Source organism: Mobula hypostoma, unplaced genomic scaffold (genome assembly GCF_963921235.1).
Source record: "Mobula hypostoma unplaced genomic scaffold, sMobHyp1.1 scaffold_36, whole genome shotgun sequence".
NCBI classification, from domain to species: domain Eukaryota; kingdom Metazoa; phylum Chordata; class Chondrichthyes; order Myliobatiformes; family Myliobatidae; genus Mobula; species Mobula hypostoma.
In genome coordinates, this window is record NW_026948187.1 from 5,800,091 (window position 1) to 5,824,695 (window position 24,605).

At 48.4% G+C, this 24,605-nt stretch overlaps 1 protein-coding gene across 1 annotated transcript; it reads right to left on the bottom strand.

The window, feature by feature from the left end:
* Positions 1–24,045, bottom strand: LOC134341560 (killer cell lectin-like receptor subfamily B member 1B allele A). The gene is given in 7 exon segments (XM_063039426.1): positions 1–1,091; positions 2,131–2,195; positions 2,886–2,924; positions 2,926–3,029; positions 8,742–8,861; positions 10,946–11,059; positions 23,871–24,045. Coding segments are annotated over 7 exon segments (699 nt in total). The 5' UTR covers positions 23,938–24,045; the 3' UTR covers positions 1–901.
* Positions 24,046–24,605: the final 560 nt, after the last annotated feature.

The following is a 24,605-nucleotide window of genomic DNA, read 5'->3' on the forward strand; positions in this document are numbered from 1 at the left end:
TTAAGGTTTTTATTATCTTTTTTTTGTAATTCACATTAATTTTACATCTTTGCGCTGTACCAATGCTGCGAAAGAACACATTCAAGGCCGTATAAGTATCAGATAATAAAACAAATAACGACTCCGGTGGAAAACATCCGATCCGTGTGGAGAGGACACCCGGCAGGCTGGTCTTCACCAGTCAGGGCACTGAGTACAGGAGTCGGGAGATGACGTTGCAGTGCGACAACACGTCTGCAAGGCCGCTGTGCTTTATGGAAAATGCCATTGAACTGGATAGCGTGTACAGGAAGTTCTGCGGGGATATTGCCAGAACTCGAGGGACTGAGTTATGGAGAGAGTGAGGGAAGGCTGGGACTTTATTCCCTGTAGCGTATTTGTAAATAGATAAACACAAGAGGGGCACAGACAGAGGGAATAGGCATAGTCTTTTACCCAGGGTTGGGTTATCGAGAACCGGACAGCACAGGATTGAGGTGAGAGTGGGTGGAAAGGAGAACGAGAGAGAGAGATAAGGGAGACGGATGGTTCAGAGAGAACGGGGAGGGAAGTGAGAGAGAGGGGTAGAGAGTCGTCTGAACGGGGGATAGAGTTGAAAGTTGTGGACAGAGTGAGCAGAGGAAGAGTGGGCGGAGAAAGAGCGAAGACATAAGAGGAGATGAAGGGGTAGAGAGAAAGTTAGATGGAGCGGGAAAAAAAGCTGGAAGGAGGAAATGGCGAGAAAGAAGGAGATACAGAGAGGGAGAGGTGTGTCGGTGTGTGGTGGGGAGAATATGGTTGCGACAAGAGGAGGAGAGGGAGTAGGATGGAGGGGCAGAGAGTGTTGGGAGGAAAATTGAAAGGATCCAGGAGTGAGAGAGAAGGAGAGAGAAGGAGGACAAACTGGGGTTAGTCATTTGATTCACGTCGTCTCCACTGGCTGTTGACAGATATGGTGGATCTTTTCAGGAATCTCCGGGAGCAAAGGTGCTGACTTCTCGCAGATGAAACGCCGATCACGATTACAAGGGTAACTCCCTGGGTACGAATAACAGTCTTTGCAGTCCGACGTTACAGAAGACACCTTGTACAGGATAGCCAAGGCCACATTCCTGTCCAAGAGGGTTAAACAATTTAAACAGAGACAAAGCAACTCCAGCAGAGAACCCGAGCCGAGACCGTCCACAATCTAATCCCATAACATCGCTCTCTCCTAACAGCCTGTGTCAGTCCGCAAACTCATCCCACTCATCCACACTCTCCCCACAGCCCCGAGCCAGTACCCAGACAGATACCACTGTCCCAATGTCTCCCGACAATCCTGTGTCATCGCCCCAATAATCGTACTGACCCAATGTCACCCCACAGCCCCGTGTATTCGCAAAGGAACTCACAGAACCGCCTCCAAACCACAGTCCTCTGTCAGTCCCCATACGAATCGAACAGGCCCACCCTCTCCCCTCAGATCTGTTTCAGTCCCGGAACAAACACCACTGGCCCACCGTTTCACCACAGACGTTTGGCTGTCCCGAAATGAATACCAGTGGTCAGCACTCTTCCCTCAACCCTCTGTCGTCCCAGATTAATCCCGTTGCCCCTCCCTCGACCCAGAGCTTTGTGTCTGTCTGCGAACATATCCCAGTGCACCGCGCTCTCACCATCGCCTCTGGACCGCCTCCAGACTTACACCGCTAGCCCCCTCTCTCCCCATCCGTGCGTCCGTTCACAAACTAATCCCATTAACACACTCTGTGCCCACCGCTCTGTATCGGTCTCCAATCTAATCCGCTTGTCCTACTCTTGCCCCTCAGATCTATGTCATTCACCAAACTAATCCCGCTGTTGCTCCCTCTCCTTACAACCCAGCGACTATCTCCAAAATAATCCCACTTCACCGCGCTCACCACCCCGACATGCGTCAGTAACAAAATAATCTACGTGTACTGATCTCTCCCCACAGACTCCTCGCAGTATCGGAAATTATTCCACTGCCCTGTCTTTCCCCGACAAACACGCAGGCCCGAAAAAGTTCCCTTTGTACCACACTCTCCCGACAACCTAGTGTAGTCTAATCGTAAACTAATCCCATTTTCTCCCGTCAGAACTATGTCGATGCCCAACTCTCACCCCACAGATCAGTCCAAATCTCACCAGTTCTCGCATTTTCCAATCCAAAATGAACGGACTCCGTCCACAAGTTTGCGGGAGACAAAGTTCTGAGAAATTAAAATTATTTGATTTACGCCAAAAATAGAAAATTGTTGACGGAGCTTTTTTCAGTTTATTAACAACCGGATTTGTGATGGGACGGTGCGGAGAGAGCTTCACTCGGTTTCTGACCGCGGGAGTGTGTGATGGGATGGTGTGGAGAGTTCTTTACTCTGAGGCTAACCTCGGGAGTGTGTGATAGGGTGGTGAGGAGGGAGCTTCACCCTGTATATGGCCCCTGCAGTGTGTGAGGACATACTGTGAAAGGACTTAATAGTGTGCCTGATACCGGGAGTGTGTGATGGGACGGTGTGGAGGGAGCTTCATTCTGCATCTGACCCCGGGACAGCGTGATGGCATACTGTGAAGGGGACTTAATAGTGTGTCTGGTACCGGGAGTATGTGTGGAGGGAGCTTCACTCTGTGTCTGACCCCGGGAGTGTGTGATTGGACTGTGTGGAGGGAGATTCGCTCTGTGTCTGACCCCGGGAGTGTGTGATTGGACTGTGTGGAGGGAGATTCGCTCTGTGTCTGACCCCGGGAATGTTTCACGGGACAGTGAGGAGGGAGATTCACTCTGGTGTGAATCCAGGAATGTGTGCTGGGAGTGTATTGTGAGTTTTCACTCTGTATCTGACCTCGGTGGTGTGTGTTGATTCCTGTGTTACTGCGGGATCTTCTCGTTGCGTGACACATACCGCTTCATCCCTTGAATTGATTTCGAGAAGCCTTGAATCAACTGTTTGAACATTCTTGCATCGCTCTGAAGGAAGATGTTTCAAACGTGGATACGTAATAACACCGGTCTTTATTTCTGATCCAGTCCTTGGAACACGGTTGCTCTGGAAATCAGGAATACGGAACAATGAATCTCCCTCCACACCTTCCCATGGCAGCACACGCCCGGGGTGAGGCACACAATGAAGATCCCTCCACACTCTCGCATCGCACACACCATGGACCAGACACATCGTCAATCTCCCACCACACCGTTTCATCGCACACACCCAGATGAGACGCAGGGTGTAGCTCATTCTACACCGACCCATCACATATCCCGGTCTCTCTCTCTCTCTCTCTCTCTCTCTCTCTCTCTCTCTCTCTCTCTCTCTCTCTCTCTCTCTCTCTCTCTCTCTCTCTCTCTCTCTCTCTCTCTCTCTCTCTCTGATGAAGAGCGGGCAAGGGCGATGTCGCTTTGCCGCTGCTACTCGTCAGAAATTGGCAAATTTCAGCCTTCGATTCAAGAGTTGAGTTCAACTCATAGTCCTGCTGTCGATGTTGGATCTGTGTTCTGTTCATATCCCTGTACTGTTCCCGAAGTAGCTGATATTTTATGTCGGAGATGATCTGAGACTGACGAATCTGTGATACTGAGAGAGATGGTCAAGGATGTTTAGCCTTTATAGTGACGTGTGAGACAGCGGTATTGTGCTGGGCGGGTCGCGGTAATAGGTGTGTCAGTGTCACGGTGTGGTGGTGTGGGGTTCATACTGAGGAGTGAGTAGGCGTCACGGTGACGAGGGCTATGTTACAGTGAGGATGTAATGGTTTCGTGTCCCGGTGGAAGGCGTGCTCTGTCACGGTACAGATCTTGTATGTGCCACGGTAAGGGGCTTGTTAGTATCAGGAATGAGGGGCCTATCGGTGTCACAGTCCAGAGCCCGCTGCCACCGCGAGGTGTGAGTTTGCATCAGTATCACGGTGATGGTTGTTTCCGTGTCACAGTGAGGGGCATGTCGGTGTTGCGTTGAGGGCACAAGCAACAGGGACAGTTGAGCAGCAGTGGCTAGAATTTCTGCGAAAACTGAGCGAAGTGCAAGACAGATATATGCCAAGCAAGAAGACATTATCGTATAGAAGAATGACACTACCGTGGCTGACAAGTGAAGTCAGAGCCACAGTAAAAACAAAAGAGAGGGCACAGAAGGCAACCAAAGCCAATGGGAATATGGAGGACTTCCGAGTTTTTTGTTTTTTTTAAATCTTGCAGAAAGGAAACTAAGAAGGTCATAAGGAAGAAAAAGATGATTTATGAAAAGCAGCTGGCGACCAATATCAAAGAAGATATTAAAAGTTTTTTTTGAGTATATCAACGGTAAAAGGGAGCCGAGGGTAGATATGGGACCAATAGAGAATAATGCTGGAGATATTGTAATAAGAGACGCAGAGGGAGCATCGGAACTGAATGCGTATTTTGCATCAGTTTTCACAGTGGAATTCGTCTTCTGTATACCGGACATTCAAGAGTGTCAGGGAAGTGAAGTTTGTGCAGTGACAATTACGACAGAGAAGGTGCTCAGGAAGCTTAATGGTCTGAGGGTGGATAAATCTCCTGGCCTGATGGAATGCACCCTCGGGTTATGAAGGAAGTCGCTGGAGAGATTGTGGACGCATTGCCGATTATCTTTCAAGAATCGATAGATTCTGGCATTGTACTGTCTGACTGGACAATTGCAGATGTTATTCCGCTCTTTAAGAAGGGTGGCAGGCAGAAAAAAGGAAACTTTAGATCTGTGAGCCTGGCATCTTTGATTTCGAAGTTGGTGGAATCGGTTGATCTGAGTAGGACTGCAGAGTACCTGGAGGCACAGGAGAAGAGAGGCCAAAGCCAGCGTATTTTCCTCAAAGGAATATACTGCCTGACAAACCAAGTGCAATTCTTTGAGGAAATTACAAGCAGAGTAAATAAAAGAGATGCAGTAGACATGATGTACTTGGATTTTCAGAAAGCCTTTGACAAGGTGCCGCTCATGAGGCTGCCTATAAAAATAAGAGACCAAGAAAATAAGAGACTCAGAGACTTAGAGAACAAGGGCTTTACTCTTTGGAGAGAAGGAGGATGAGAGGAGACATGATAGATCTGTACAAGATAATAAGATGAATAGATAGAGTGGATAGCCAGCGCCTCTTCCCCAGGGCACCACTGCTCAATACAAGAGGACAAGGTAAGGGCTGGGAAGTTCAAGGGGGATATTAGAGGAAGGTTTTTTTTCTCAGAGAGTGGTTGGTGGTGGAATGCACTGCCTGAGTCAGTGGTGGAGGCAGATATACTTGTGAAGTTTAAGAGACTACTAACAGGTATATGGAGGAATCTAAGGTGCGGGGTTATATGAGAGACAGGGTTTGAGGGTCGGCAATATTATGGGCCCAAGGGCCTGTACTGTGCTGTACTATTCTACGTTCTATGTTCTCTAAAATTATAGGGAAGTTATTAGCGTGGTTCGGGCATTGGCAGGTTAGCAGAAAATAAAAAGAATGGGCATAAATGAATTAATTTCTGGCTGGCTGCCGGTTACCCGTGGAGTTTACACCCGTCGGTGTTGGGACCGCTGATTTTTACGACGTATGTCATTGATTTCGACAACGGTATTGATAGATTAGTGCCTAAACCGACCGATGATACAAAGATAGGTGGAAGAGCGGGTATTGCTGAGGAGACAGAGAGCCTGCAGAGAGACTTAGATAGATTCAGGGAATGGGCAAAGAAAAGTTCAACGAAATACAGTGACAGAAAGTGTATGATCATGTATTTTGGTGGCAGAAATAAACAGGCAGACTATTACTTAGGCTCGGAGGGAATTCAAAATGCAAAAATGCGAAGGGACTTGGGGGTTCTTGTACAAGATATCCAACAGATGAAAACCCAGGTTGAGTTGATTTTGAAAACGGGAATGCAATGCGGGCATTCATTCCTAGAGTTATAGAGGTATGCAAACCCGGTTTCGCTCCCTCTACAAAGACTCGTCACACATTGCCTGGATGAGAGACAGAGTGAATCTCTCTCTCCATGGCCTCATCACACCTTCCAGAAATAGTAAGGGACAGAGGGTCCAGTGAGATGGAGGAACTGAGCGAAATACATGTTAGTAGGGAAGTGGTGTTAGGTAAATTGAAGGGATTGAAGGCAGATAAATCCCCAGGGCCAGATGGTCTGCATCCCAGAGTGCTTAAGGAAGTGGCCCAAGAAATAGTGGATGCATTAGTGATAATTTTTCAAAACTCGTTAGATTCTGGACTAGTTCCTGAGGATTGGAGGGTGGCTAATGTAACCCCACTTTTTAAAAAAGGAGGGAGAGAGAAACCGGGGAATTATAGGCCGGTTAGCCTAACGTCGGTGGTGGGGAAACTGCTGGAGTCAGTTATCAAGGATGTGATAACAGCACATTTGGAAAGCGGTGAAATGATCGGACAAAGTCAGCATGGATTTGTGAAAGGAAAATCATGTCTGACGAATCTCATAGAATTTTTTGAGGATGTAACTAGTAGAGTGGATAGGGGAGAACCAGTGGATGTGGTATATTTGGATTTTCAAAATGCTTTTGACAAGGTCCCACATAGGAGATTAGTGTGCAAACTTAAAGCACACGGTATTGGGGGTAAGGTATTGGTGTGGGTGGAGAATTGGTTAGCAGACAGGAAGCAAAGAGTGGGAATAAACGGGACCTTTTCAGAATGGCAGGCGGTGACTAGTGGGGTACCGCAAGGCTCAGTGCTGGGACCCCAGTTGTTTACAATATATATTAATGACTTGGATGAGGGAATTAAATGCAGCATTTCCAAGTTTGCGGATGACACGAAGCTGGGTGGCAGTGTTAGCAGTGAGGAGGATGCTAAGAGGATGCAGGGTGACTTGGATAGGTTGGGTGAGTGGGCAAACTCATGGCAGATGCAATTTAATGTGGATTAATGTGAAGTTATCCACTTTGGTGGCAAAAATAGGAAAACAGATTATTATCTGAATGGTGGCCGATTAGGAAAAGGGGAGGTGCAACGAGACCTGGGTGTCATTATACACCAGTCATTGAAAGTGGGCATGCAGGTACAGCAGGCGGTGAAAAAGGCGAACGGTATGCTGGCATTTATAGCGAGAGGATTCGAGTACAGGAGCAGGGAGGTACTACTGCAGTTGTACAAGGCCTTGGTGAGACCACACCTGGAGTATTGTGTGCAGTTTTGGTCCCCTAATCTGAGGAAAGACATCTTTGCCATAGAGGGAGTACAAAGAAGGTTCACCAGATTGATTCCTGGGATGGCAGGTCTTTCATATGAAGAAAGACTGGATGAACTGGGCTTGTACTCGTTGGAATTTAGAAGATTGAGGGGGGATCTGATTGAAACGTATAAGATCCTAAAGGGATTGGACAGGCTAGATGCAGGAAGATTGTTCCCGATGTTGGGGAGGTCTAGAACGAGGGGTCACAGTTTGAGGATAGAGGGGAAGCCTTTTAGGACCGAGGTTAGGAAAAACTTCTTCACACAGAGAGTGGTGAATCTGTGGAATTCTCTGCCACAGCAAACTGTTGAGGCCAGTTCATTAGCTATGTTTAAAAGGAAGTTAGATATGGCCCTTGTGGCTACAGGGGTCAGGGGGTATGGAGGGAAGGCTGGGTTCTGAGTTGGATGATCAGCCATGATCATAATAAATGGCGGTGCAGGCTCGAAGGGCCGAATGGCCTACTCCTGCACCTATTTTCTATGTTTCTATGTTTCTATGTTTCTATTCCAGCGGTCAGACCTGGAGTGAAGATCACTGCACACCGTACCGTCACGCTTTTCCGGGGTCAGATACTGGGTGTTTCTCCTTCCACACTGTCTCATCACAAACTCCGTGGGTCAGACACCGCGTGAAGCTCCCTCCACAGCGCCCCTGAGACACTCCCTGGGTCGGAGAACAGAATATAGATCCCTCCACAAAGTCCAATCACGCATAGCCTTGGTCAGATACAGTGCGAATCTCTTTCTTCACGACCCCATCAAACACTCCAGCGGTCAGACACGGAAAGAAACACCCTCAGCACACACTACAAATGTCAGAGGGAGAGTAATTCTCCCTCTACGTCTTCTCACCGAGCAAAGTGTCAGACACCCCTTGGTGAGTCACAGATTAACGCTCTCTCTAAGCCGCCCATACCATCCCAGACACACTCACGGGGTCAGACTCCCTTCACAACATCCAATTACCCAATCCGGTGTCACAAAGAGTGAATAGCCCTCTGCACTATCCCATCACACATTCCTGGATTCAGACACAGAGATTAACTGCCTCTCCACGGTCCCGTCACACACTCCCGGATTCAGACACAGAGTGAAGCTCCATCCACACAATCCCATCAGACACTCACTGATTCAGACACTGAGCGAAACTCCCACTGCACCGTCCCCTCACTCACTCCCGGAGTCAGAGACAGACAGAAGCCACACCGTCCCCTCAGACACTCCCGGGGTCAGATACAGAGTGAAGCTCGATCCACCCAGTCCCATCAGAGATTCCCTGATTCAGACATAGAGTGAAGCTGTAATGTTACGTCTCAAATTCCCGTCATCTTTCACAATGAATCCACGTCCACAGCGTCGCATCACACTCTCCTGGGTTTCGTGATAGAGTTAAACTTCCACCAGGCATCGCCATCACACACTCAGCCTGTCAAACACAGAGTGAATCTCCCTCCATACCACCTCTTCACACGCTCCCGAAGTCAAGCACAGAGTGAGCTTCCTCTCTCTATGCCTACCCTGTGATGAGGAGCGGGTTAAAGAGGGGGATGATGTCTTACCTCTTTTGCTGGTCAATAGATCACAGATGTGAGCCTTGATTTCGTTGACAGATCTGTCTTTCCTTCCTGTCTCAGTACAGTTTCGGTCAGAGGTGATCGTAGACTGACGAATCTGTGATACTGGGAGAGATGGTGAAGAATGTGTATCGTTTACAGTGACACGTGAGTCAGCGTCATGCTACCGAACGGGTCACAGAGAGTGTTGTGTGATTGTCACGGTGAAGGGTGTCAGAGTGAACGATGTGCTGGTGGCACAGTCTGAGGCGTCTGCGGAAACCTCAGGAACGTGCCTGTCTCAAGCTGAGGGATATATCAATGACCTGGTAAAGGTTTCGTTGTTGATACAATGGGGTCTGTGTCAGTATCGTGGTAATGATTGATTCCCTGTCTCAGCACGGGGCGTGTCCGAGCTGCTGTGAGGGACGTGTCGGTGTCACTGTGATAGGAGTTTCTGTGCCCCGGCGAGAGGTGTGCCGGGTGACAATGAAGTGTATCTCCACGTCACGGCGAAGGAAATGTCAGAGTGAGGGAAATTTTAGAGTGACGGTTCTGGCGATGTCACAGTGAGTGGAGTATCTGTGTATTGTGTGGGTGTTGGTCTCATTGAGGGGAGTGTGTCTGTGTCATCGTGAGAGGCATGTCATGGCCACGCTGTGTGTGACAGTCTCAGGCTGACGCTGTGTGTGTGTCGGTGTCACGGAGAGTACTCTGTCTGTGTCATTGTGAAGTTAGGTGCCGGTATCACGGTAAGGGGTTTGCCTGTGTCAGGGTGAGGTGTGGGTAGTTGCCTCAGTGAGCGGTATATCAGTGTTAAGTTGAGGGGCAATGCTGTCTCGGTAAGGGGTGTTACAGTGAGGTGTCTTTGTCACGGCGCGGAGCTGGGCGGTTCGCTTTGAGGAGCCTGTCGGTGTCACAGTGCGTGTGTCTCAGTGTCACGGTAAAGGGCATGTCGCTGTCACTGTCAGCTGTGTTTGGGAGTCCCATTAGCCAGGTTCTCTGGGAGAGATCCGGCTGGGAAATCGCAGGTATCTTCGATTCAAAGGTTGAGGTTAACTCATGGACTGGTAGTCGACATTGTCGTTGGGTCCTGTTCATCTCCTGATATTTTTCCCTGAGGAGTTTGTAGTTTCGGTCGGAGCTGATCTGAGATGGTGAAGGATGTTTGGCGTTTACACTGTGTCAGCGTTAATCTGCTGATCGGGTCACGGAGAGTGCTGTGTCAGTGACACGGTGAGGGTGTCACAGCGAGTGATGTGTTGGTGGCACAGCGAGGGGCGTCGGAGCCACCGTGAGGTACGTGTCTGGGACACGCTGAGGGGTATATCACGGTACCAGCGTGGTTTTTGTTGGTGTCACGATCGGGGCTCCGTCAGTATCGCGGTGATAGTTGATTCCCTGTCACAGCGAGTCGCTCTTTCAGTGAGGGACGTGTAACTGTGACTGTGACAGGCGTTTCTGGGTCCGAATGAGAGGTGTACCGGGTCACATCGCGGTGTATCTCTGTGTCACGGTGATAGATATGTCGGGGTCACAGCACCAGGCTGGTTGGTGTTACAGTGACACGAGCGTCTGTGTCGTAGTGTGCGGTGTATTGGTGTTTAAGCGGGAAAATGTCGCTGTCACGGTGAGACGCGTGTCTGTGTAACGGGGAAGGATCTGTTGTGGTCACAGTGGATGTGTCAGTGTCATAGTAAGTTTAATGTTGTTGTCACGGTGAGGACTGAGTGGGTGACACACTGAGGGGCTTTTCGGTGTCATGGCGCGGGATGAGTCTTTGTGATGGTGACTGTTATGTCGGTGTTTTGGTGGAGCGGCTGCCATGATAAGAGATGAGTCGGTTTCAAAGTGATGGACGTGTCTGTGTCACAGTGACGGATGTGTCCACGTCACAGTGGGTGACGTGTCGGTGCCAAGGCGAGGGGCGTGTCAGTGTTACAGTGAATCGTTATTACATTATGTTGTGTGTTGGTATCACGTTGCGGGATTTATCGGTACCATATTGAGGGATGTGTTGGTGGGGGTTGTGTCTGTATCACAGTGGGGGGTGAGTCGTGGTCATGCTGAGAGACCCGTCAGTACCACAGTGAGGGATGTGTTGATATCACCGTAAAGGGTGTTTCTGGGATATGTTGAGAATGTGTCGCTATTACAGTTGCCATTTTCATTCTCTACGGTTTAGTCGTTCCGACCGTTGTTCAACTCACCATGAATCCACCAGCAGATACCCGTGATAACGAGGGCCGTTGTTAAAACGCAGATTAGCCATATTCTTGAGTCTGATCCGTCTCTTCTTGCGGGTCGTTCATTGCCCATGTGGTCTGAGGAAAAATCGTTCCTTGACATTGTCAATCCATCATCATATTCCCTGATCTACCCCACCTCTGCTCTTCCCACCTTCTGAGTTCAAATCACTCTCTTTCGCTGATGCAGAGCAGTGAGAATAAATCACAGAACACAACAGGCAGGCTTATTCCACGGAGATTCAGTGGGACCACCACCAGAGGTCACAGATTAAGGTCAGAGTTCGCTGGTCTATAATGTAACCCGAAGAACATGGTCATACATTTCTTATTCCTTATTTCCACCCATAATGCCTCACTTCGACGACTTCCTTTGTCTGTCCTGACTGCGCACTGCGGTGATATTTTCTCTGCCTTGTACCGTCACCCCTCCACCTTTAATTCCTTACGCCTTTTGACGTCTGAAAATAGCGAACCCCGAAACATTGAGCTGTCCTGCCTGCTACTCCTGCAGGCAAGTTTCAATAATGACTACAATATCAAACTGTAAAGTGTTGATTCATGCTCTGAGCTCACCTGACTTTATTTAACACTATGTAGAGCAAGCTGTTGCCATGTAGCAGGCCCCCCTCTCCATGTTTCTGTTTAACCCAAAGGAAAGGCAATGACTGATACCGTTTGGTACCAGCGGCATCACAGGATTTGCCAGTCAGCATTGAACTCCATGTAGGACTGCCTAAGGGACCTCAGCTCCCGATTTATCCCTCAGGATTTAATCCCGAAGCCTTGCCTGTGAGTCGGTATAGCAGCAGGGCAGTGGAGATTTGAATTCATAGTTTTCCTTCTCCTCTATGAATGACCGACCTTGACTGATTTCAATGCGCCAGGAACCTGATTTTGCCCCTTCTCCTGTCAGTAGAAATGTTTCTACCGGGTTTAGTAGCTAAGCCACAAGTGAAGACCCAGAGCTGGTCTTGCTTGTGAGAGGCTATTAAGGTGCACGCCATTGGGAGTATTTACTAGGTAGTGGAAGCTTGTTCCCATTACCTCCCCCTGACGATAACAACTTTAAGGAACCATCGATATGAGGTTGGATAAATTGGGTTGCTTTGCTGGAGTTGGTGGAGAACGAAGGGAGATACGTCAAAAATTTATAAAACTCTGTGCGGCATAGAGAAGGCAGGCAAAAGCTGTTTCCCCAGGGTGTAAATGTCAGACACTAGTGGGTATGTTTTTAAAGATGAGAAGGCGGAAGTTTTTTTTTGCACAGGGGTAATGCTAGAAGCAGAAGATGTTCAAATGGGTTTTAGCTTGCCACATGAATATGCAGGGTATGGAGGGAATTTAAGGTGATTTGGTACGTCACTTAAAACACTTTCTACAGATGCACCATGGAGAGCATTCTCACTTTATTGAACACATACTCCATAAGTTCCAACTTTCTCGTGCAGTCTGATTAAACGCCGAACTATCGCCTCTCACTCTACCGGTGTGAAAAAAAGGGCGAAGCTCCCTTCCTCCCCAACGCTCCCCGCTCATCAATCCCAAGTAATTCGGCATTCAGTAATCCCGAATTGTGTGTGTCTCCCGGGGATTGTGAATGTATGGAAGCCGATGGAAGCGGAGGAAAGTGGAGGCCAGAGAAAGGGTGTTACGACTGCAGCCTTTTGTGCAAGTTTTAACTGTCCAAACGACCGGCCTGGGCATTCAGATATGTGGAGACACTCAGAACCGAGAGCCTAGTAACCCGTGGAAGGGCAGTTGAGAGCTCTAAGATGTGGAGGTCTCCAGGGGATGGAGTTGGTCACGGAGACGGGGAGGAGCGTAGTGGAGTCAGGGCGTGACGGAGACATGAATGTGTGAGGAGGAGGACGTGTGTCACGGAGTTCGGAGGTGTTTTTGAGGGAAAGGGTTAATGTAGCCGGGGAGGCGTGTGTCGGTGTGACGATGCAGGACATGTCGGTGTATCATTGTCACGATGAACAACGCGTCGGTGTCACGGCGATGAGTGTGTCAGTGCCACCTCAGGGGGTTTCTGTGCCCCGTTGAGGGCCGTGCGCCCTGTCCCATTCACAGTGTGTATACCCCCCGCCCCCGCTTGTACAGCAAAGTCCGTCTCTCCTTCAACATTTCTCACTATTCATTATCCGTTCCATTCTACGCTAAATTTAAAGACTCTTGGGCTCCAAATTACCAAATACACCACTGCCAGAACACAGCTTGTCGAAATCCACACGTACCAGATCCTTTCTGATCCCAACAATTTTGGCCTTGCGGCAGTTTAGAACCTAAACCCGGGAACCGGTCCTATTCTCTTCCATATTTAACTTGAAACTAATGCCTTTATGATCACTGAATACAAGGTGTGCCTCTGCACAAATCTTTAACACCTGCCTTATCACATTCCGCAGCTGGCTATCAAATATTCCACTCTCTTTGTGACTTCTGCTTACTGATTCAGAAATCTTCCCTGAATATTTTTGACAAATTCTATCCCACTGGTCCTTTTGCAGTATGGGACGTACAGTCAACACGTGGAAAGCTAAAATTAAATGTTATCACAATCTTATATTTTAGTTATATTTTCTGACGGAGATCGACCCCAGGGAGGCCAGGGAAGATGCTGCATAGTCTCTGGCGATGATCATTGAATCATCAATGGGGACCAGAGAAGTTCTGGAGGATCGGAGGGTTGCGCATGTTGTTCTCTTATTCAAGAAAGGGAGCGGAGATAGCACATAAAATTATTGACCAGTGAGTCTTAATTCAGTGGTTGGTAAGTTGTTGGAAAGATCCTGAAAAGCAGGATTTATGAATATTTGCAGATGCAAAATATGATTAGCTAGAGTCAGTATAACTTCGTCAACAGTAGGTCGCGCCTTACGAATACGACTGAATTTTTTGAGGGTGTGATTAAACACACTGATGAAGGAAGAGCAGTAGATGTGGTGCATATGGATTTCAGCAAGGCATTTGATAAGGTACCCCATGCAAGGCTTATTGGGACAGTGAGGAGGCATGGGGTCCAGCGGGACATTGCTGTGTGCATTCGAATTGGTATGCTCACAGAACGCAAAGAGGGGTTGCAGAAGGGTCATATTCTGCATGGAGGTCGATGACCAGTGGTGTGACTCAGCGATTTGTTCCAGTGCCCCTTCTCTTCGTGATTTTTATAAATAACCTGGATGAGGAAGCGGAGGGATGGGATAGTAAATGTTCTGATGACACAAATGTTGGGGGCGTAGTGGGTAGTGTGAAGAGTTGTCAGCGGTTACCGTGTGGGACCACGATAGGATGGAAAACTGGGCTGAAAAGTGGCAGATGGAGTTCAAAACAGGTGGCTCATTTTGGTAGGTCAAATGTGATGGCAGATGACATGTTAATGGTAAGATTGTTGGCCGTGTGGAAGGTCAGAGGGATCTTGGGGTCCGAGTCCATAGGACACTCAAGCTGCTGCGCAGGTTGACTCTGTGGTTAAGTAGATTCACGGTGCATTGGTCTTCATCAATCGTGGGATAAGTTTAGGAGCTGACCGGTAATGTTGTATTTATATAGGACCCTGGTCCGACCCCACTTGGAGTAATGTGCTCATTCTGGTCCTCTCTCTACAGGAGCCATGTCAGAATCATAGAAAGGCAGCAGAGGGGATGTACAAGGATGTTGCCTGGATTGGGGAGCAATGCCATATGAGAATAGGTTGAGTGAACTCGGCCTTTTCTCCGTGGAGTGAGGGAGGACAGAGGTGATCTGACAGACGGTATAAGATGATGAGAGGCACTGCTCGTGTGGATAGTGAGAGGCATTTTTCCAGGGCTTTTAAGGTACTTGGGAGTAGGTACAGAGGAGATGTCAGCAGTAAGTTTTTAACGTAGAGAGTTGTGAATCCGTGAAACGGGCTGCCGGGGACAGTACTGGAGGCGGACACGATAACGTCGTTGTAGAGACTCCTGGATAGGTACATGGAGCTTAGCAAAATGGCTGGCTATGGGTAACCATAGGAGGAAAGTGTAAACTCTGAGATGTGGAGATCTCTAGGGGATAGATTTGGTCACCGGGACGGGAGGGGGGTGGGGGTGTGGCGTAGTGGAGTTAGTGGATTCCGAAGAAGAGCAATTGCGCACGGCAGACAGTGTCACATGGAGATCGGAGGACTTTATGAAGGGAAGGGGTAGTGGAGTCGGGAAGGGGTGTGTCAGTGTTACGATATAGGGCGTGAAGTTATATCGATGTCACGATGACGGACGTGTCGGTGTCACGGTGATATGCGTGGGGCAGTATCACCGTAAGGGTTTTAACAGTGTCCCATTCGGGGCGCTGGCGCCCTGTCCCATTCACAGTGTGTGTTTCCCAGCCTTGTACACCAAAGTCCCTCTCCCCTTCAACACTTCTCACAATTCACAGTGTAGGCTGTTCCCTTTAAAACCGACTTTAAGCAGAGCGGTAGGATTATTCAGAAAGTCAGAAGGCATGGGATCCAGGGAAGTTTGGCCAAGTGGATTCAGAATTGGCTTGCCTGCAGAGGGCAGAGGGTCGTGGTGGAGGGATTACATTCAGATTGGAGGATTGTGACTAGTGGTGTCCCACAAGGATCTGTTCTGGGACCTCTACTTTTCGTGATTTTTTTTAACGATCTGGATGTGGGGGTAGAAGGGTGGGTTGGCAAGTTTGCAGACGACATAAAGGTTGGCGGTGTTGTAGATAGTCTAGCGGATTGTCAAAGATTGCAGAGAGAGACATTGATAGGATGCAGAAATGGGCTGATAAGTGGCAGATGGAGTTCAACCCGGAGAACTGTGAGGTGGTACACTTTGGAAGGACAAACTCCAGGGCAGAGTACAAAGTAAATGGCAGGATACTTGGAGGTGTGGAGGAGCAGAGGGATCTGGGGTACATATCCCCAGATCCCTCAAAGTTGCCTCACAGGTTGATCGGGTAGTTATTAAGCTTATGGGTTGTTAGCTTTCATAAGTCGAGGGATAGAGTTTAACAGTCGCGATGGAACCATGCAGCTGTATAAAACTCTGGTTAGACCACACTTGGAACAATGTGTCCAGTTCCAGTCGACTGACTGTAGGGAAGATATGGGAGCATCGGAAAAGGTAAAGAGGAAATTTACCCGGATCCTGCCTGGTTTGCAGAATATGCATTGATCAGAGCTTAAGGGAGCTGGGGATTTACTATTTGGAGAGAAGGAGGATGAGAGGAGACATGATAGAGGTGTACAAGATAATGAGAGGAATAGATAGAGTGGATAGCCAGCGCCTCTTCCCCAGGGCACTACTGCTCAATACAACAGGACATGGCTTTAAGGTAAAGGGTGGGAATTTCAAGGGGGATATTAGAGGATTGTTTTTTACTCAGAGAGTGGTTGATGCGTGGAATGCACTGCCTTAGTCAGTCGTGGAGGCAGATACACGCGTTAAGTTTAAGAGACTACTAGACAGGTATATGGAGGAATTTCGGCTGTGAGCTTATATGGGAGGCTGGGTTTGAGGGAGGGACAACATTGTGGGCCGAACTGTTCTATGTTGTATGTTTTTGTGCCGGCTGTATTCAAGGGTATTCATGCATGATGTAATATTTAAACTGAAATTGAATTCAATTGTACTGAAATTAAAATGTCTCGTCTGTGGACGTCGCACATTCTTTGTACGAGAGCCCAATGATCCACGTAGAAGAGAGAGTTGTATTGCATGTTGCATTCCTGGTTTGAGCGTCAGCGCTCCCATTGCTCTGCTTATCGCCGGGGCTTGAGATCCTCTGTGCTTTAGAAACCAAGGCCCCGGGACAAACCAAAACACCCACCAAAGCAAGCGAACCCCTTCCTTCCAAGAAGACGGTACAGCAATAGTTTGCCATTTTTAGACTGTGTAGCACTTATCAAAGAAAGCGGACATTTAGGTATTAAAGTTTACAGGAAACCAGCGCACGCTGATCAGTATCTGAGGTTTGACTCTCTTCACCCATCGGAACATTAGCCTGTGGTTACCATTATTTCAGAGAAATTTTGAAAGCGTGCAGATACACTGACTGAGCCGCCATATAGACAACAAACAATAAAAATAGCACGGACTTCAATGGAGTTCAGGAGCTCCTTCACAAACCCTCCATCACTTTCTGTCCACACCTTTCGCTCTCAGCATACGTCACTATCCCCCTATCTATCCCCGTGAATGTATCTACCCGCTTCAATTTCTCTCCTCTCCAGCTCTCTCCCTCTCAGTACCCTATCTCCATATTGTTATGTAGCACTAGGAGTCATATTGTATCAGGGACTATACCTTTAGAAAGAGAGAGAGTGATTTGTTCCGCACAAGCACCAACATAATAAATGACACAGAGGCGACGACAGCTGTGATATGGTCTTACGGTTTCTCTGCAACATGTTTACACTTTTGCAAAGATACTGCCAGCTTCTCTGTCTCACAGAGTGAGAAGGGAGGAGCTATTTGATGGACAGCTGTTATTCAGCATGGTGGGATAAATAGAAGTTCAGCTGATAGACACACGGACACATGGTTTTAGATACTGAATGAGTTTTGTTGTGCCCACAGACAAAGTGGGTTTTGGAGGATCGATCAGGTGGACCGATCAGTGGCGCTCCCAGTGTGAAAAGGGTGTGAACGGTGGGGAGTTATTTGCCTGTCTGACTCTTGCCTGGGTTGTTAATTCCACCACAGAAGAATTGCCCCCTTTGTTGTGCTCACAGTCGGTGACTTCTAAGGATTACGGAGGACAACGGGAAGATGGACGGCGTCAGCTCACCTGAAGACTCAAATCTTTCTCTCTCTCTCTCTGTCTCTCTCTCTCCATCACTACTCAGCTCAATACCACGAACTGAACTGAACTTTAAAGCTTGGTTTTCATATATTTCCACACTTATACATATCTAATCATTGTTAACCTGTTTTATATATCTGATTTTATATGATGGATATGTATATATACGACTGTATTGCATAGTTAATAATAAATACCATTAGGTAATAGCAATTCTGGACTCAAAAGTGTTTTCCATTGCTGCCCGGTTCTTTAATCCGTCACGAGGTACGGGACAATATGTCTTCCAATCTCACTGTCCTCCTAAGTAAGCCTTCTCTTTCTATCTCTCCACAATTTCTACACTGCTTTCTCCCTTCCCACTCTCCCCCTTTCACACTGAACGTTCACCGGCAATGAATGTGACTGGGCCGTCAGTCCCGTTCACAAGAACGGCCCCGCTCACTGGACAGCCGGATTAGTTACATCCTCCACAGTAAGTAAAGGAGGAGGTGAAATGAAATGGGGACTTTGGAAATGTGGGTTGGGTAGTTACTAAGGAGCTGGTGGTGCGGCAGGCGATGTGCTGGAGCGGCTGATGTGCGTGTGTGTGTGTGTCTGAGAAAGAGGGAGAGAGAGAGAGAGAGAGAGAGAGAGAGAGAGAGAGAGAGAGAGAGAGAGAGAGAGAGTCTGAGAGTGAGAGAAAGATAGAGAAAGAGAGAGGGAGAGAGAGAGAGAGAGAGAGAGAGAACCTCCGGGGTCAGAGACAAGTGCAGCTCCCTCCAGACCTCCCATCTCACAGTCCTCAAGATCAGACACAATGTGAAGCTCCCAGCACAGCATATCGCCACACATTCGCGGGCTCACGGGGTGAGACACGGAGCGAAGCTCCCTTCACACCGTCCCGTCACATGCCCCCGGGTCAGAAACAGAGTGAAGCTCCCTCTGCACCGGCCCATCACACATACCCGGGGTCAGACCGAGAATGAACCTCCCTACCCACCGTCCCATCACACATACCCGGGGTCAGACCGAGAATGAACCTCCCTCTGCACCGTCCCATCACACATACCCGGGGTCAGACCGAGAATGAACCTCCCTCTGCACCGTCCCATCACACATACCCGGGGTCAGACCGAGAATGAACCTCCCTCTGCACCGGCCCATCACACATACCCGGGGTCAGACCGAGAATGAACCTCCCTACCCACCGTCCCATCACACATACCCGGGGTCAGACCGAGAATGAACCTCCCTCTGCACCGTCCCATCACACATACCCGGGGTCAGACCGAGAATGAACCTCCCTCTGCACCGGCCCATCACACATACCCGGGGTCAGACCGAGAATGAACCTCCCTACGCACCGTCCCATCACACATTATAAAACCATAGAAAACCATAGAAAAACTACAGCAAAGAAACAGTCCTTTTGGCCCTTCTTGATTGTGCCGAACCATTGCCTGCTTAGTCCCACTGACCTGCACACGGACCATATCCCTCCATACACCTCCCATCCATGTATCTGTCCAATATATTCTTAAATGTTAAAAAAAAAAGAACCCGCATTTACCACCTCGTCTGGCAGCTCATTCCATACTCCCACCACTCTCTGTGTAAGAAATCCCTCCACCTAATGTTCCCTTTAAACTCCCCTCCCCCATCCTTAACCCATGTCCTCTGTTTTGTTTTCTCCGCTTGCCTCAGTGGAAAAAGCCTGCTTGCATTCACTCTATCTATACCCATCATAATTTTAAATACCTCTATCAAATCTCCCCTCATTCTTCTACGCTCCAGGGAATAAAGTCCTAACCTATTCAACCTTTCTCTGTAACTGAGTTTCTCATTTCCCGGCAACATCCCTGTAAACCTTCTCTGCACTCTTTCAACCTTATTTATATCCTTCCTGTAACTTGGTGACCAAAAATGAACACAATACTCCAGGTTCGGCCTCACCAATGCCTTATACAACCTCATCATAACATTCCAGCTCTTATACTCAATACTTTGATTTATAAAGACGAATGCACCAAAAGCTCTATTTACGACCCTATCTACCTGTGACGCCACTTCTAGGGAATTTTGTATCTGTATTCCCAGATCCCTCTGTTCCACTGGATTCCTCAGTGCCCTACCATTAACCCTATATGTTCTACCTTGGTTTGTTCTTCCAACGTGCAATACCTCACACTTGTCTGTTTTAAACTCCATCTGCCATTTTTTCAGCCCATTATTCCAGTTGGTCCAAGTTCCTCTGCAGGCTCTGAAATCCTTCCTCACTGTCCACTACACCTCCAATCTTTGTATCTTCAGCAAATTTGCTGATCCAATTTACCACATTATCATCGAGATCATTGATATAGATGACAAATAACAATGGACCCAGCACTGATCCCTGTGGCACACCACTAGTCAAAGGCCTACACTTGGAGAATCAATTCTCTACTATCATTCTTTGGCTTCTACCACTGAGCCAATGTCTACTCCAATTTACCACCTCTTCATGTATACCTAGCGACTGAATTTTCCTAACTGACCTCCCAACTGACCCCATTCCCGGGGTCAGACATAGAGTGAAGCTCCCTCCAACCCGTCCCATCCCTCACTTCTGGGGTCATAAACAGAGGGACGCTCCGTCCTAGCCGTCCCATCACACACCAACGGATTCAGAAACAGAGCGAATCGCCCACTTTACTCCCTCTCTCCCTTCTCAGTAAAGGACATGACATCAGCGTTCCTGCAGTCTGTAATTGTGTGCCTGTCTCAGAGACAATATGTGTTTCTGACCAGACCTAGAACTGAGGAGGGAGTCGTGGGGAGAAACGGCTGTGAAGGGCTTGTGGGTCTGCAGTCACTGGGAGGAAGCGATGTGAAACCACACGACCATCCTGTACACACAGAGAAGTAGAGCTGCTAGGAACCGAGAGACAGATATCCGGTCGAAGTGTGCAGATGTATCACCAAAGGTGTGGAGGGAGCTTTGCTCAGTGTCTGACCCCGGGAGAGTGTGATGGGACGGTGCGGAGGGAGATTCAGTCTGTGTCTGACCCCGGGAGTGTGTGATGGGACGGTGTGGAGGGAGCTTTACTCTGTGCCTGACCCCGGGAGAGTGTGATGGGACGGTGCGGAGGGAGATTCAGTCTGTGTCTGACCCCGGGAGAGTGTGATGGGACGGTGTGGAGGGAGCTTTACTCTGTGTCTGACCCCGGGAGAGTGTGATGGGACGGTGCGGAGGGAGATTCACTCTGTGTCTGACTCCGGGAATGTCTAATGGGACATTACGGAGGGAGTTTCATTCTGGTGTCGATATGTCTTCTCTGTATCTGACACATATCTCTTCCTCTTTGGAATATATTTCGAGAGGCTTTAAATCAGATTTTCAAATATGGTTCTTCGCCACATCACCTACTCTGGAAAATAGAAGCAAGGGACAGGGAATATCTGTCCGCATCGCCCATTACATCCGCCTGTCGTCAGGCACAGAAGGGGATTCCCTTCAGACCGACCGGTCACAGATTTCTGGGATCAGTCTTGAAGTGAAGAATTCTCCGAACCGTTCGATCACACAGATTTGCCGGGTCAAAGAGAGAGCGAAGTTCCCTCTGTATTGTCCCATCAAATAATACTCGTGTCAGACATAGAGAAGACATTCCCAACACACTCTCCCAAAACACATTACCGGATAAGACACAGAGTGAAGTTCCCAAAACACAGTCCCAGTACATATAAACTGCGTTAGGCACAGAATGAAGTTGCTTCCATACTGGCCGATCAAAAAATCCCGGGGTCAGAAACAGAGTGAATCTCCCTCCACACCGTCCTATTACACAATCCCGGAGTCAGACACAGAGTGAATCTCCCTCCAGACCGTCCCATTACACAATCCCGGGGTCAGACACAGAGTGAAGCTCTCTCGACATAATTCCATCATGCACCCCCGGGGTCAGAGACAGAGTGAAGCTCCCTCCACACTGTCCCTTCATACACTCCCGGGTAAGACACATATGAAGCTCTCTTCATACCGTCCCATCACACTCTCCAGAGGTCAGGCACAGAGTGAAGCTCCCACCGCACCGTCCCATCACACACCCCCAGGGTCAGTATAAAAATAAAGGAGAAGAAGTATAACACAGCAAAAATGAGCGGCAATGCAGAGTATTTGGGAACTTAAGGAGCACCTTAAGGTAACTAAAAAAGGAAAAGAAAAAAATCAGGTACGAAGCTAAGCTGGACAAGAATATAAAGAAGGATAGTAAAATCTTCTTTAGGTATGTGAAGCGGAAAAAAACAAAAATAGTAGTTAAGCTAAAGTTGGGCCCAGAAGACAGAAACGGGTGATGTTATTCTGGGGGAAAAAAAAAAGAATGGCAGGCGGCTTGAACAGTTACTTTGGATCTGTCTGAACTTGGGAAGGCACAAACCATCTCCCAGATGTAATACTGGCCAGAGGACCTCGGGTAACGGAGGAATTGAAGTAAAGTCATATTAGGCAGAAAATGATATTGGATAGACTGATGGGACTGAAGGCTGGTAAATCACCAGTGCCTGATGGTCTGCATCCCAAGGTACCTAAGGAGGTGGCTTTACAATCGTGGACAGAATGGTAATTATTTTCCAATGTTCTATAGATTCAGGATCAGTTCCTACGGATTGGAGGGTAGCTGATGTTATGCTACTTTCTGAGAAATGAGGAGAGAGAAAGCAAGAAATTATAGACCAGTTAGCCTGACATCAGAGGTGGGGAACATGCTGGAGTCAAATATAAAAGATGAAATAGCGGCACATTTGGATCGCAGTTACAGAATCGGTCCGAGTCAGTATGGATTTACGAAGGGGAAATCATGCTTGACTAATCTGCTGGAATTTTTTTAGACGATGTAACTATAAAAACGGACAAAAGAGAGCCAGTGGATGTAATGTACCTGGACTTTCAGAAAGCCTTTGATGAGGTCCCACACAGGAGATTGGTGGGCACAACTGGAGCACAAGGTATTGAGGGGAGGGTACTGACATGGATATAAAATTGGTTGGCAGACAGGAAACAAAGTGTAGGGATTAACGGGTCCCTTTCAGACTGGCAGGCAATGACTAGTGGGGTACAGTAAGGATCGGTGTTGGGACTGCAGCCATTAACAATATGCATTAATGACTAACACGAAGGGATTGAAAGTGACATTAAAAACAATGCAGGTGACATAAATGTGAGGTTATCCACTTTGGTGGCAAGACCAGGCAGGCAGATTACTATCTGAATAGTGTCAAGTTGCGGAATGGGGAAGTACAACGAGATGTAGGTGTCCTTGTTCATCAGTCACTGAAAGTAAGCATGCAGGTACAGCAGGCAGTGAAGAAAGCTTACGGCATGTTGCCCTTCATAATAATGAGAGTTGACTGCAGGAACAAAGAGGTCTGTTTGCAGTTGTACAGTGCCCTGGTTAGACCACACCTGGGGCATTGTGTGAAGTTTTGATCTCCAAGTTTGAGTAAGGACATTCTTGCTATTAAGGGAGTGCGGTGTAGGTTAACGAGGTTAACTCCCGGAATGGCGGGACTGTCATATGTTGAAAGATTGGAGCGATAGGGCTTGTATACACTGGGAATTAGTAGGATAAGAGAGGATCTGATTGAAACATACAAGATTATTAACGAATTGGACACGCTGGATGCGGCGTGAATCCAGAACTGGAGCCCACAGTTTAAGCATAACGGGTAGGCTATTTAGTTGAGGAAAAACGTTTTCAACCAGAGAGTTCTGAACTGTGGAATGCTCTGCCTCAGAAGGCAGTGGAGGCCAATTCGCTGGATGCTTTCAAGAAAGAGTTAGATAGAGCTGTTAAATATAGTGGAGACAAGGGATATAGGGAGAATTCAAGAACAGGGTACTGATTGTGGATGATCAGCCATGATTAAAGTGAACGACGGTGCTGGCTGGAAGGGCAGGTTGGCCTACTCCTACACCTAATGGCTATAATCTGTTGTCAGGCACAGAGTGAAGCTCCCTCCACACCGTCCCATCACACACTCCCGGGGTCAGACACAGAGTGAAGCTCCCTCCACACCGTCCCATCACACACTCCCGGGATCAGACACAGACTGAAGCTCCCTCCCTCCGTCTCTCTGCCCCACTCACCTCGGGAAGGAAACCGTGAGTCCGTTTTTGTGAACTTCACATTCATGTAAGTCTCGCTGTCGTCCATCCTGTCGAGGATTCTCTGCGTTCTGAGCTCAGAAAGGGGAAGCAACCGTTGTCAGAGGAAGCCAGTTGTGACAGGGGGTCAGATCGACACCAGCAAACACCAAACAAAGGCCTATAAAGAGAGAGGCCGAGCGCTTGGGGAGGATGTGCCGGCCAGGACGAAGATTAAGGGTGTGAGAGCGGGTATTTTCGAGAGGTGGAAGCGGCGGGGGTAGGAATTGTTAGAGTGTAGAGAAAGAGGGGGAGGGGAGAACGAGAGAAGTTTGGGGAGATCGGGGATAGAGAATTGGGTGACAGGGGACAGAAAAGGAGGAGCGGAGAGAAAGACGGGTGTGGGTCCGAAATAGGAGAGAATGGGTGCAACGTGGGGGTAAACGCGGGGGATATTTGAAGAGAAATTACGGGAGAGAGGGAGAAAACACAGGGAGAGCCGACGGGGGAAAGAAAGGGAGAGAGAGAATGGGACATGGAGGGGACGGAGAGAATGAGAGGGATGAGAGGGAGTGTTACAGAGAGGGGGGAGGGATACAGGGCAGGGACGTTAGAGGGAGGTAGAAAGAGAAGGGATGGGGAAATGAGTGGAGGAAGGAGATTATTGAGGGATGCAATGAGTGAAAAAGGAGTGAAAGACGGAGGGAGAAGTGTCACTGATGCAGGGCCCTATTATCC